This window comes from Astatotilapia calliptera, chromosome 9 (assembly GCF_900246225.1).
Source record: "Astatotilapia calliptera chromosome 9, fAstCal1.2, whole genome shotgun sequence".
Lineage (NCBI taxonomy): Eukaryota > Metazoa > Chordata > Actinopteri > Cichliformes > Cichlidae > Astatotilapia > Astatotilapia calliptera.
In genome coordinates this window covers 32872964-32888048 of record NC_039310.1, presented here as the reverse complement: position 1 = coordinate 32888048, position 15085 = coordinate 32872964, and the positions used below count along the sequence as shown (strand labels likewise).

At 42.1% G+C, this 15085-nt stretch overlaps 1 protein-coding gene across 1 annotated transcript in view; it reads right to left on the bottom strand.

Moving 5' to 3' along the window:
- Nucleotides 1-15085, bottom strand: part of LOC113029605 (sodium channel protein type 4 subunit alpha-like) — a 257750-nt gene that overhangs the window by 114630 nt on the left and 128035 nt on the right. The window contains exon 10 of the mRNA XM_026180573.1: nucleotides 155-296. Coding sequence (XP_026036358.1) covers nucleotides 155-296 — 142 coding nt within the window. The remainder of the gene's footprint in view (nucleotides 1-154; nucleotides 297-15085) is intronic.

Sequence of the window (15085 nt, the reverse complement as noted above, 5' to 3'; positions counted from 1 at the left end):
TGTCAGGATGAGAACACGCTGAATTAGACACAGTCTAGATGTCTGTGTAGGCTCTTAGCCCCAGTCTAGATTAGACACTGGAAGAAGAGACACTTTATAAACTTCAATCCAGGTTTTCTCTGACTTTAACTGATCGATTGGTCATAAGGCTTACCTGGTGGTAGAGGTTTTCCCAGTAGTCTTGCGTCATCAGACGAAACAGGGACAGAAAGGCCCACCCAAAGGTGTCAAAGCTGGTGTAGCCATAGTTGGGGTTTCTTCCTGCCTTCAGACAGACAAACCCGTCCGGACACTTTCTGCAGCACAGACACAGAAACATAACGTGACTCTTAAAATCTGTTTCACTTATTATCAGCAGAAATTTTTACATATAAATATTTTTTGTGGATGTTCAGGATGTCGTTTTGAGGACTTTGGAGTTGCCAATCATGATGTGATCGGGGGTGGGCGGTTATGTAACTGTAACTACTGTTTCTCTGAAATGTGTGATTTTGGGAAATCTAACACCACTGGTTTGTGCAGAAAGTAGGTGTAGGGACATTTTGAAAGCTGAGACAGTTCAGAGGATTCAAAAACACCGTCTGTGTGTCTCTCTGCCGTCTTTCAATCCGTCTTTCTATTAATTCTGTGCAAAAAACAAGAAACCAAAAAAACGCTCTGTTTCCTCATCGGTGTTTACGACCGAAGGCTTGTTATGGTCGTGCGATTGGGACCCGCCCACACGTGTCGCCGCAGAGACGGGGCAGATAGCACCGGGAAGGCATTCATCATAATTGATATTCCACATTCATATCCCGTCACATTCATCGCCGCCCACGCGGTCACATCTGAACCGCTGATGCGCAGCAGTCCCATGGGTGGCGTGCTGGTCAGTGGAGGGAAGGCTGCTGCTGCCCACAGCAGCTTACAGTGGGACAGACACTGAGACCAGATGATTAGAAATTATTAAGTAGGAGGGAAAAGGTCAGAGGTACAGAAACCTGAACATATCCCTTCATATCGCTGATGATTAAACGAGGCACGCCGGAGACTAATCATGCAAAACTCAAAAACAAGTATTCATTCAGATTTTAGGTAAAGTGACTCTGCTGTGACTCAGAACTGAACAAAGTTACTTTTTTGGCCTTTATTATGCAATCAGACAGAAGAGGTTTGCAATCAAAACAATAAATCAGAGAGCAAAGCTGCAGACACCACACACAGAAATATTAGAGGGTGAGCCCAGAAGTTTGATTAGACAGCCGACAACCACGAGCGTTTGAGATGTTACAACCATCAGCCACATATAAGGCGGTCTTCAGATCCTAGGCAATTCAACCCCAACTCACACCTTGACCCATGTGACTGAGTCACACGATGGTGGGTCGGCTCAATGCCTCTCAGGACCACCTCTAAGGTTAAAGGCCCACTAAACTAGGGTCCGCTTGCGTCACTGAAACGTAAATGACATTATCAGACAGAGGGCCTGCCTGTGTTTTGTGATTGCACGGACTTGTCCACTGAGAATTTACATTATAATGCATCAACTACACGTGCACCCAAGCAGCGGACTTCTGTCAGGTTTCCAGCTATCTGTGTTTGCAGCCAAGTACTTTCCAGGATTAAGGCCTGATTTAGACTTCCTGTAGAGCCTGAGACATAACCTATATAAGTAGCAAACACTGTGGCCAGCATTTATGCTGGTACGGATGCTCTATGTGTTAATTTTATTGACATTAGTCCAATAGTTTGAGTCCTTATAATAATGCTATGACTATTATTTTTAAATCCTGAAGCGTAAATTCAAAGACTGAGCAGAAAAGTATCTGGACATGCACAGGAGGAATCAACGCTATTGAACAGGCCAATCGCAATAGCTGCAGGTCGCATTGACACAGCGTGTACTTACATTTGTAGGGATGAGCTGAGACGTGAAATGTAACTATGCACCTAACACCAACAAGACCAGCTGTCTTCAATTCAAGGACAACATTCACAGTCTTCTGTATTTTATGCTATACAGTATATTAGTCATCTAAACAATAATTCATTCAAAACAATGCCAGCAGCTACAAGCTGACAGACTGATGCGGATGCAGAGTGACAGATCACTTGAGATCACAATAGAGACACACAAGTATTTCCATACACAGCTCAGATCCACAGTCAGAATGTTGTATGCTGATTCATATTAATGTTTTCACTAAACACGCATAAAATGATCGGCGAACAGATAAAACACGGTGCACAACAAACAGCATTAAAACGACCCAGTTATTTAAAAGAAAAGATTTAATTCTCTGGAGCCAACGGACACATCACCACGTCCGAGTCACGTGAGAGATTTAAGACGACCTAGCTGTGAGATGCAGCCTCGCGGGGTCTCCGTTTCAACCTGTGTTGAAAGTGCAAACTTCACATTTTATACCAGTTTTTAATCCTAACGTCATCCATCCATCCATCCATGTCTGCACATACCAGCTGTTTGTATGCCCACATTCAAAAACAGAATAAATAAATACATAACTAAAAAAATGAGGCCACTTTCAGTTGGTTAACAAAGAGTTACCAGAGCAGGAAGGTTTCTTATGCCAGATGCACAAAACCCCAAATGCCAGGGCCCAATGGGGTTTTTTTTCTAGACATACAATTTGTCCTCAAGAAAAGGCAAAATCTTTGGGTCCTTTCTGGGCTCAGATGGAGGTCAGCAGATTTTTGGAGGATATATGATGGTACGATCCACAGATTAGAGTGAAACAGACTGTCTTGTGCAAATGTTCAACAACTGGAGCATAAATTTTGTCACAATGCCCTAAATAATTCAGTCATTCATGTCAAAAAATGTAGATTGTTCACTTTTAAACCGAAGAACCAAACCGTGTTCAGAAGTTGAAGACGTGTCACACCTGTGGGTTTGTTACCTGGTACAGAAGTGGAGGAGTTATGATGCATGCAGGCGAGCGTGGCATTAGCAGAATCACGACCACCACGCCATCAGCAAAGCTCTGGTTGAACAAAGCTCTGAGTCACAGAGGAGCTTCAAGCTGAGTCACAGAAAAGACTGCTGCTGTGCAGAAGCTATCTGGGGAATCAAACCGACAACCACACGGTCACAAGCCCACTGCGGTGACCCGGCCTGGCTGGCGCCGCCCCCGCTGGGCCGCTGCCACCACAGCTGGGATGCTTTTGAGTAGCGGCTGTCGCTGACTCATTGCCGGCCAACCCGCCTGTATGTGTTATCGCCTTACTCCCCAACATTTGGTGAGTGCTGGTGATGGTAATTCATTAAGGACACGTGTAAATAAACGATCCAGTTACATAAGGTTTACATAATGCAGCTGGGAGCGCTTCTACTTCTGCACAAAAAAGACAATACTGTAGTTTAAAAATCATCCATAACAAACGAAAAAACACTTACGCAACGTAGATAATGGCAACTAATGCATTTCAACATGACTGCCAGTAACATCTGAATTTATTAAAGTTGATTTGCTGCATGAGTTTACAGGAAGAGCCCGTTACAGGTTAACAAAAAAGGCAGAAATTGTGGTTTATAGCAGGTAAATGATGGAGAAATTCATAAAGCATTACAGTTTAATGCAGCAGATAGGACGCCTTAGTCCTAAATATTTACACAAACCAGCGTGAGTCATCACACTGCAGTGAAGACATGCTGTATTGACCCACGCCAGGCTGTAATTGGTCAGTAATTATTACAGTCTCCACAACCGACGTGGGCCCATTTTCAAAAGCTTTTTCTTAACAGCTCCTAATTTTAAATTTGGCCTTTTTTTTTCCTTTGCCTTTTATAACTTTGAACATCATCTTCATCTGCATCATCATCATCATCTGCATGTCAAGCCTTCACAGTCCAACACATACATGCTACTTAGGTTCTTCTTTCAGGTTCTGTGTTAGGGGCGATCACGGCTCAAGAGTTGGGAGTTCGCCTTGTAATCGGAAGGTTGCCGGTACGAGCCCCGGCTCCAACAGTCTCGGTCGTTGTGTCCTTGGGCAAGACGCTTCACCCGTTGCCTGCTGGTGGTGGTCAGAGGGCCCGGTGGCGCCAGTGTCCGGCAGCCTCGCCTCTGTCAGTGCGCCCCAGGGTGGCTGTGGCTACAATGTAGCTGCCATCACCAGTGTGTGGATGGGTGGATGACTGGATGTGTAAAGCGCTTTGGGGTCCTTAGGGACTAGTAAAGCGCTATATAAATACAGGCCATTTATCTGCCTGATTGCAAAAATCTTAACTCAGCACAGATTCAAACCTGTAAAGTTCAGCAGCTGATCCCACAATCACTGATATTTCACATTTAATTTTCTGTCATTAAACTAACACAATACACACTTTCCAAGGTTCAACTAATAGATGCTCCCTCCCAGAGCCCTGGCATAGACCTTTCTAAACATAATCCATAATCACTTTAAAATATAGATCATGCATTAAAACAACAAAAAAACAAACAAACAAACCACAAATAACTTGAAAAAATCTATTTTTGAACAGGAATTATGCTAATTATCAGTCGTAGCTGTTATGATTTGTCTAAAAACCCAGCACAGCTTTGCGGGGGTCTAAAAACTCCTCGAGCTCGGTCCTTCAAGTCAGCGGTCCCCAACCCCCGGGCCTCGGACCGGTACCGGTCCGTGAGTCGTTTGGTACCGGGCTGCGAGAGTTGAGGCTCAGGTGTGAAATGTATAGTTTTCAGGGTTTTTATCGGTTTTCAGCGTTATTTTGTTATCGTTTTGATCGTTAACTCGGTTTTCCTGGGTCTTTTCACGTGTGTTATGAATAAATCTTCTTTTTTTCAGTACAGGTACTAGTTTTATTTTGTTGTATTTATCTGCGACACTTTAAAGGCCGGTCCATGAAAATATTGTCGGGCATAAACCGGTCCGTGGCGCAAAAAAGGTTGGAGACCGCTGCTTTAAGTGCTTTAAATGTGCAGGACTGTGGCTCTGTGAACATGGACTCTCAGGAGTGGAGCTCAGAATGACGGATGCTTGTCTGATCTGTGACAGCACGGTTTTTCAGACTCTCACACTTAAAAATCTTTATGTAAACATCTTTGCCATCTTCAACCAGAGAGAAAATGTGAGCAACACCATTTATGTGAGTCCTAATAAGTGATGAGGTCATTTATTTGGGTGGATTTCAGCTTCAAAACAAATCAGATCAAAACAGATCACTGATAATGTTACAGCAGCATTTACCAGACAATCCCTCAGATCAGCACTTATGCTAAAGGCGACTGGACTTATTTTTCTGTTAGATCTGTTTCTTGAAGAAGTTGAAGCAGTTCCTTGATCTAAATGTGACACATGTGAAGAACACTGCGAAATAAAGGCCTCAGCTGTCAAGTGGACTTGAACCACGGTCCTTCTTGCTATGATGCAACTGCGCTAACCACCACACGACCGCGCCACGTGAGTTCTCTCTGGTACTCTGGCTTCCTCCCACAAACATGTCCGGCAGGTTAAGTGGTGATTCTAAACTGGTCGCATGTTTGGATGCGAGTCTGAATGGTTGTCTCTCCGTATGTAATGGGTGTACCCCGCCTCCCGCCCTGCGACAGCTGGGATAACTCCAGCCTAACCACAGCTCTGAACTCGACAAGTAGAAGAAAGTGGATCTTTGTATATGCAAGCCTGGGCTCACCCTGAGTTTCATTGATTCTTTTTTAAATCAGTTAGACGAACACTTATGCAAGAGACTTTTAAGAAGTATTATTGTAGAAAGAGGGAATGCATGAGTGCAAGCAGGCTGTCGTATGCGAGAGCTAAAGCGGTATATTCTAATGTGTGTCGTTTTTAAAAGCCGGCCACACATTACAGTAAGATTTGTTGAGTCCCACATTGCTCCACACAAATATCTCTCTGTCTCACTTTTGATTTGTTGGGATCTGGTTAACGTATTTTCACCATTACAGATGCATTACAGAGTAAATGAAGTGACTTCTCATGCTGAGAACAGAGCCCAACAGAAAAAAACAGCAATAATCTAACAGAAAAAGCTACAAGAGTAACTGTCTACACCAACATCACTGCAACACAAATCTGTGTCGGTGCAATAAAAAGATGCAAACGAGGCTGATAATCCAGACATCAGAGTAAGGAACCAGACGGAGGGACCAACTGATTGCAATCCTCTGATCTAAGTACTTGAAAACAAAGTGGCTTGACTAAAAGTTAAAGACATCCAGTCGCCTTCTTTTCCAGACTGCCACGACCTGCATGACTGAGAACACACACGGACATGCTGTACTAACAGCAGCAATCCATTTAAATTTAAATAACACACTACAGAGCCAACCAGCGCTGACACGTTTCAGCTTACAGTAACAGAAAAGTTCATGTAATCAAGAGTCTTCAATGAGGGAAAAAGCAGTGGCAGTCACCGCGGCATGTGTCATACGTATACCTGACATGATAGCACAGAGCTGAGCTGCTTGTCTGAACGCTGGTGCCAACCCTTACTGTTAACATAGCTAACACCTCTAACTGGCAGCTGATTTTAGACTGGCAGCACAGTGATGTAACACGATAACACAGCTATATGGAGCTGCTGCTACAAACATTACGGTAACAGCGATCGATGCTGATTGAGTGAAAACGAGCTCACGGCGATGACGTTACAGTAACAGAAACTTACAGTGGCTGAGGACAAAATTCTGATCTGCTGACACACACACACACACACACACACACACAAAACACGACTAACTGGTCATGCAAAACCAGTCATCATGATGCCAGTTTGACTGACACCAACAGTGAACGAGGCCACTCAGTCTAACACACACACACACACTCAGCGATGTGATGTGTGTCATTCTTCCACTTCCATCCATCCATCTCATGGCAAGTGAGTCAACATGGTGGCATGCGAGTGGGGAGAGTGGCTGTGAAGTGTGTGTGATGGACTGACTTAGTGTGTGTGCGTCTGTGTGTTCAAGGGGCTGAAGGACATAAAAAAGTGTGTGTGAGAGGTTTGGGAAATGTAGACAGGAGGTCCTGTGTGGTGTATAGACTGTGTGTGTGTGTGTGTGTGTGTGTGTGTGTGTGTGTGAGGTGTCAGAGTGTGAGAGCTGGCAGTTATCTCTCACACACACCTCTGTCTGTGTTAATGGAGGGACGCCACTTCAGACCCCCCCAACTCACACCAAAGGGAGGCCCCCCCTCTGTCCGGCACTTTACACACTTACATCACACACACACACACTAAAAAGCAAAAGACAGTCTGCTGGTGTGGCAGCACAAAGATTCAAACACTCGTGTGCCAAATTTAGGTTCAGTTAGAGAATCGAGCATCTTCATTCTTCACAGCTCAGCGTGCAGATCAGCCACGTTTGATAGAAAATTAAAGTTAGCTCATTTGAGACCTGACTCAGCAATAAGTCCTTCAAGTCAGGGATCTTTTAACGTGTCCGGCACATAAATGGTGTGTTTGCAATCGCGTGTTTACACTTGTTACTCTAAGTACACACAGTTACACAGAGAACTGTGGCTGCATGACGTGTACTACAAGTACCCAACAGGGGTGTTTCCAGGAGTTTTCAATCAAGGCACAGGAATTTTGTAAGTTAGAAAACCGGTCTGCAAACCAATATTTTCAAGCTCATGCTTTAAAACTAAGTCATTAAAACTAAAAATAAATAGTATTCAGTACAAAGTGCAACAACTGAACTCAAATAATAAATTGGCAGCATTATCAGCAATAAAAAAGAGAAAAGTATAAAAGAAGTGCATGAAATCTGAGTACAGTAGATGTACTGTTACATAGCCACAGTCTTATCTGTGCTCTCGTGCAATGGTACTTTAGTCTAGTGGGGAGGGTGGAGTGGGGGTGGAGGGTTGTATAGTCATAACAGTCAGAAAGGTGAGTGTGGACATTGGACACTTTGAACCCTCAATGGTTGCCATCCCCACTGTGGAGTGGAGGGGGAGGAAAAGGAAGCCGCTACAATCAGCTATATTATTACAGATGAATCTGCTGAGCAGTATATAACTTTAGCCCACTCGCCGGTCATGTAATTTCCACATCCACTGAGTGTGCGCTCGTTTTCCCTTCAGCTGCGTAGCCGGCAGCTGTTTCCATTGATTATATTTAACAAACAAATGCGATTGTCATTTCCAGTAAGTGAACAATTTGCCGTGACACAGCCTTGACTACTCAGATGTCATGCACTACACCAGCCAGTACAGACAGTGAGCTTAGTGTATTAATGGAAGCAACCGATGGGGATTCACTGAAAAAGTATAGAAGGAAAAAATCCTTGTATGAACCCACTACACCAGCCAAATCTAATAAAATACACTTAAAAGATTAGAAAGACTCTACTGGAATAAAAGTTTTTTTAAAAATACAATTCATTCTTTCCAGAATCACTTACTGTCCTCTGGCTGTCAGTGCTGTTAATAGACATTTTTGTGTGAACAGGAAAGTTTTAGAGGTGTGGCTAAAGGAAACGTCGGCCTAGAGATGTTCAAAGCACCAAGAAATAAACTGTCAAAATCAAAATACCTATAATAAGACGCGATGACTCAAACAAATGTACAAGCTTAGTTTTGAGGAGGGATTTCCTTTAGTCTCACCAACCAGATCAACTATGGAGCTAGTTAGCATCACAACTGAGACGAGAGGGGCTAATGTTGACTTTGTCATCACAGGCAGGTGAAAGCTGCCTTCTGCACGGTTATTCTGTTGGCAGGTGTAATAAAAGCAGGCAAACATAAACACTTGTTCAGCTTCTTTCTTCATAGTTTTTTTAAATCTTTGCATTATTTTGTGTTGCAACTGCTTTTATGCAGCAGTTTTCGTGGCTCTGTGCCACATGTGAATAAATCTGGAGCTCTCAGTTTCATGTTGGATTCATTAATAGATATAATAAGGATTCTAACCAATGTTCCCTCTAATGTTTCATGTGTCTGAACACACAAACTCCCTGAGCGTCCCCTGGACCACTGTGAGCAACATCAGACGTGTGCACTGTGGTCACGCCAGCATCCAAGTTACATGTTTATTAAAATAATCGAATTACAGCATTTATGTTAGACTATTTTTAATTAACTGCTTTAGCCCACTTACAATGAGAAGAAGTCTTGTTCATGACATGTAGCATGTTAACACTATTGGAAGTAAATATGTATATATATATATATTTTTTATAAAGCTCTGACTGTATTATGAGTCTGTGGTCTGGGAGAGAGTCTGTAACTGTCTGCAAAATACAGGATATAATGACCAATGTTGGGCAATTAATTACATAGTTACTTCTTCAAAAAAGTTACTGAGTTTTGCAAACAACATTTTTTGCAGCTGTTTACCTAAAAATGTAGCCAAGGTGTTTTTAAAATAAACATTTCAAACTATTTACAGAACAATCAGCTGTTCTGCATCAAATCTGATGCCACACAAATTATTTGTTCCACTCCAAAAAATAATTTGTGTCCACTATGAGATGAAGGAGAACAACAGCCTGATACCTGCAGGCCTGACAGCAGCAGATGTGTCACTGCTGTAACACCTGTAACACTCAGCAGTCGCCTCATTGTTCTGACACACAACAACACTGTTGACTACACTACAAACTAACTACAAACTAACTACACAAGATTTGTGCTAAACGTCACAAATCTCTCACATCTCAAAACACGGCGTCACTCCTAAAACTTCCCCCTCCCTAAACATTTAAATGCCATGTTGCCATATCATTTTTTGATTGGTCGACATGGTACATTTTTCCACCAATAGGAAAGGGCGGAGTTTTATTGGTTTCGTCTTTGCTCACAGGCTTTCAATCGTTTTCCTTATAAAGTAAATATATTATATATATATATATATATTATAAAGACAGTATTCAGGAAGAAAACCAAACATTGCAGATATTTTATCATAACTCTGGTTTTACGTGGCCGATCAACACAATTTAAAAACTGGTATAAAGTCCACACTTTGTCCGTCAGTTGCTCCGTCTGTCCTGCTCACATCTCCAATGGTTGTACACGTTGTCATTAACGTGGCTTCACTCCACATCAGCCGCTTTGCTAAAACACCGGTGTCGGCACATAAGGACGCTGTCACAGCCTGTCAGCGACGTTGATTAGCTGCGTATATACAAATGTGAATCGCATTATTGGCTGGACTTTGGGATAATGTGGCATCGTTCTGATCCCATACAGGAGAAGCCAGTCACTGACTCACACTGCAAAACAGAATTGTTAAAGTTTTCATTTGATTTCAATTCAGGTTAGATTTTTTTTTGTGCACAACGCAGATTTTCTGTGTGCAGAGACCATGCCAGAAGTGCTCAATCGCGCACGCGCGCAGCTTAGAGAGAACATTGATTCTAACTGTGAAAGCTCTTTCTCCTGAACATAGAAAAGTGGAACTCAGTGGGTCTCTGGTCTCCAGACAGATGCTGAGTCATGACATTCTTACAAGCGTTGGCTGGACTGAGAAGCCCTCTTTTTAACTCCGCCCACCTCCGAAATAGAGGGTGTCATTACATGTATACAAATGCAATTATTACTAAATTAAGATGTTTCTCTACACAGATACTCAGTCCACTGAATACACAGTTTGTTTCCCGGTGTCATAGCAACTGTTCTTATTCTGTTACTAAATTCTGATTGTGACCTTTTCCTAAATGAGCTGCACTCACTTTAAACCAGTGAGATGAATAATTGGGGACTGCATCAGAGCATCCTGGCGGGAAACATCTTAACCTGGTTCGGGAACAGCACCATGCAGGACAGACGAGCTCTACAGAGGGTTGTGCGGTCAGCTGAGCGCACCATCCGCTCCGAGCTCCCTGACCTGCACTCAATCTACAGCAGGCGGTGCTGGACCAAGGCCAGGAAGATGGTGAAGGACCTCAGCCATCCCAACAACAGACTGTTCTCTCTGTTGAGGTCAGGAAAGCGATTCCGCTCCCTGAAGACCAACACAGAGAGACTGAGGAGGAGCTTCTTCCCGCAGGCGATACGGTCTCTCAATCACACCACCACACAGTACTGACCCACACATATGGTTCTTACACACACACTGGACTTTCTGGACATTGTTTTTGCACAACACTGGTCACTATATTCTTCATTTCCGGTTAATACTTGTACAGCTGCTGTTATTGTGTATATATTTATTTATATTTAGATTTCTTCATACATTCTTATATAGTTCTATATTGTGTATTGTGTATTTTGTTGTACAGTTATTTTATTTTCAACTTTAATTTATATATTTTATCTTATTCTTCCCAGTTAAATTTACCCTTCATTCTAATTTGTGTTGTACAGTTATTTCATTTTTAACCTTAATTTATATTTTATTCCTTCCTAGTTAAATTTACCCTTTTTAATTTTTCATATTTATTTCCTATCTTATTCATAGCCTTTTCCTTTTTTGTTTTCTTTAGGTCACGAGCAGTTGTCCAAGCATTTCACTACATATCGTACTGTGTATGACTGTGTACGTGACAAATAAAATTTGAATTTGAAAATTTGATTTGAATTTCATGCTGAGGCCACAAAGCCAGAGTCAACCACCTCATGTATTCAGTTGGTGAATTTGATACAAGAGGCAAGATTTAAGCTGCCTGTGAGTCTTGTTGCTGCATCTGTAAGCCCCTTTGCAACCCACTCCCACCCAAGTTTCTCCTTTTTATGCCTTTTCTGACTAAATGCCATATCTCTTATCTCTGTTACATTATGAAATCTGTCATGTGCAACGAAAAAAGAATTTCAGAAGTCACTAATAGCAAGATGGTGATTGAGAGCTCAGTTGTGAGGGACTAAAGTGCATTGACCATGCAAACATCAATAGACAAAAAAGCAGAGAGACAGAGAGGTGGACAGACTGACACACTTAGTCAAAGACAAACATGCACGCAGGCTGGGGCTGTTCTAGGAGACATCCTGGGGATTTCTGTGTGCATTCACTTCATGTTCCCCCCACATTCCACTCTGTTCTCTATGACCTCAAACACACACACGCACACGCACACACACCTCTAATTATAACACTCAGGTAAACTCCAGTTCAGGAGGAAGAGAGTACTTAGCATTGCTATAGCAACCGTATCCTAGTTCTGGTTGCTGGGGGAGACTGTTTCGTGCCACCTCTGTTGGGAGACAGAAAGACCATGTTTTCATGTGTGTGTCTTTACGTGTTTCATGATCCTGGCATGTTCAAACTTGGTAACATGCTGGAAGTTGCTTCAGTCTCTGGGTCCTCAGAGCCTCAACAAACGACTGTATGATGAATAAATATATAATAAAAAATTAATAACTATACATCATTTTGATTAATCTACTCTTAGAGTGAATAAGATCACATGACTTGAAGTGACATCAGTGTAGGTCATCATACAGCCATCAAAATCCATTTGAAATATCTTATTGCCTACAATCTATTGTCAATGTGCAGAAATGCAATACAATGTAACTTAATGTTTGATGATCTAATCTCATGATACCCTTATGTAATCTAGTCTTTGACATTGTCTAATTGAATGTACCCTAATCAAATTTATTCCAACTTAATCTAATTAATTTAATATAATCTCATGTAATCTAATCTAGGAAATTCTATATTATTCTAACATTGTAGAGTATATTTTATCTAATCCACTCTAATTTAGTCGTTTCTCTCCTCATCTTTCAAGGAGGCTTTCATTAGGTTGAGAATATGTGAGTGTTGGCAACAGGAGAACAACCTTAAACTCCCTCCTTAAACACATAAAACATCACAAAGGGGATTTCAGAGGTCCCACCTCTGCTAGACCAGATGAATTACACTGGAGGGTGAAGGGATTTGCAGGTTCATAAGTTTTGAAGCGGTCTACATTAACTTAAGGTCAGCGTTGTGCTCTCAGTGTTTCCATGAGACGGGTTGAGAAAATCCCCGCAGCTCTGATTGTGTTTTAATTTCTCATCAGTGACACAGCAGCTCTTGAAATAGCAGCTAAACTATGGAGGCGGGTCGCCTAGCAGTTAGCATCACAGCACAGACCGGCCTGGCTCCGAACCAGCGCTTTGATCACAGCCGAACGGTTACTGCATGTGCGTGTGTGTGTGTGTGTGTGTGTGTGTGTGTGTGTGTGTGTGTGTGTGTGTGTGTGTGTGTGTGTGTGTGTGTGTGTGCGCGCGTGCGTGGCACTTTGATCACCACATTTGGTCACATTAATAACAGAGTCGTCTCCAATGTGTTATCATTAGAACATCTAAACCATCCTGATTACCAGGCACTCACAAGGACACACATGCAGTGTTGTGTTCTGCTGATGCACTCAGGCCGGCCTGATCCTGATGAACTTGTTCACAGTAACCAAGAAAAATATTCATCAGCACTCCCGCTGGAGTTAAACAGGGAACCGCTGAAGAGAAACATGAAGCTCAACAAGCATAAATTCAGCGTTTTACTGTGTTCTGCTCTAAAGAGAGTCAATTTCAGGGTGTGATTTCATGTTCCTTACCCCCTTAAAACAACCAAATTGATAATTCACAGACATAAAGAAATCCTTAAGCTGTGCAAGCTCCAATTCTGTTTTCAGAATAAGCTGAGTGACACAGTCAGGCCAAAATTTACCATCTGCAGCTGCTAAGCAGAAACAAAAACCAAAGCTTTGTGTAAATGTAAAGCTAGATGCAAAAATGAGCAAAAGCTTTCTTTATACTATTCAAAAAGTCAAGAGGGAAAACAAAAAGTAAAAAACAACTCTACTAATAATGTAAAACTGTTTGCTTATTTAGTCATTAAGAAATATTATTTATGTAGCACATTTAAAATGAAAGTGCTTTCCAAAATAAACAAAAATAAAAAGGCAGAAAAAGTGTTGCTAAAACTCTGTCTACACACATTCAGACTATTCATATAAAACTACTGATGTTTCTGAAAGCTTGACTAAAATGACTGGATTTAAAAACAGTCACAGCTGATGCTCATCTGATCGTTCCAGAACAAACAACAGCAAAGGCAGGACCCTGTTTCTAAATGAGCTTTGGCTGTGAGATGCTCATCGGGAAGCAGACCTTAAAGACTCTGAGGGATGCAGGGAGGGATGCATTTCTACCACATATGCAGGTGCAAGGCCATTTAAGGCTTTAAATACATACAGTACACACTGGCAAAAGCAGTTTCTGTGTTTTGCCCCGATCAGTAATTTCGCAGTGGCATTTTGAACTAACTGTAAACGAGTGAGTGATCATTGTTTGTCTATCCTCAAACCACAAAATTTACAGGAGTTTTACAAAAAGTTGGGGTGCGTGCATAGCTGGTGCAGTTTAATGTAAATTCTCCATGGATAAATCTGCACAGTCACAAGAAACAGGCAAGCTCATCAACATTCAAACAAAGTCTGATGGCGAGATTTACATCACGAGACCCCAGAAGACCTTTGCAGACTCGTGGGCTGCCAATGTTTAAGGTTCAGAACACAGATTCTAACATCAGTGGGTGTTGATTGGTGGGTACATCCATCTGTGCTTGATCCTCTTGGTGATGAACTTCACTGTTGCACCTTTGCCTGTTCAAGCCGACTTTTCCACCAATCAGCATTTAGTCTATACATAACACCACTGATGGCAGGCTTGGTCCCTGCAGAGATTGGTTGTTGGAATATTTCTGTGCTATAGGTCACATGATGGTAAAAAGAAAAAAATGGAATAAATAGATGCAGCTTCGTCTTCTCTAATGGTCAGCAGGGCCAGTGGTATAGAAGTCTCGGGAAAAATTGTTTTTGGCTCATTGGATTGATTCTGATGACTTTCTGTTCAAGTGTCAAGTCTTACTGAATACACAGACACACAGAGAGGGACTGAAGTTGAACTTTGGATGTAAATAGAAATGAAATTTATCTTACATGTTATGTCCTTCGTTTGTCAAAATCTTAATGTGCCATTGACATCAACTTTATTTTAGTTTGATTATGTTCACGGGGAAAAGGCAGCTTTTTACTTTTGCTTGGTTCAGCAGGCTCGCGGTCGACTTTCCATCGTGGAAAATGCCAGCGTTCTATTTATTTCAGTGAAGAGCTTTTCATGCCAAAGAGTGTAAAAGCTGCAGTGGAGGGCATCTTTAGTCTGCAGGAAAAGTGTCAGGCACATC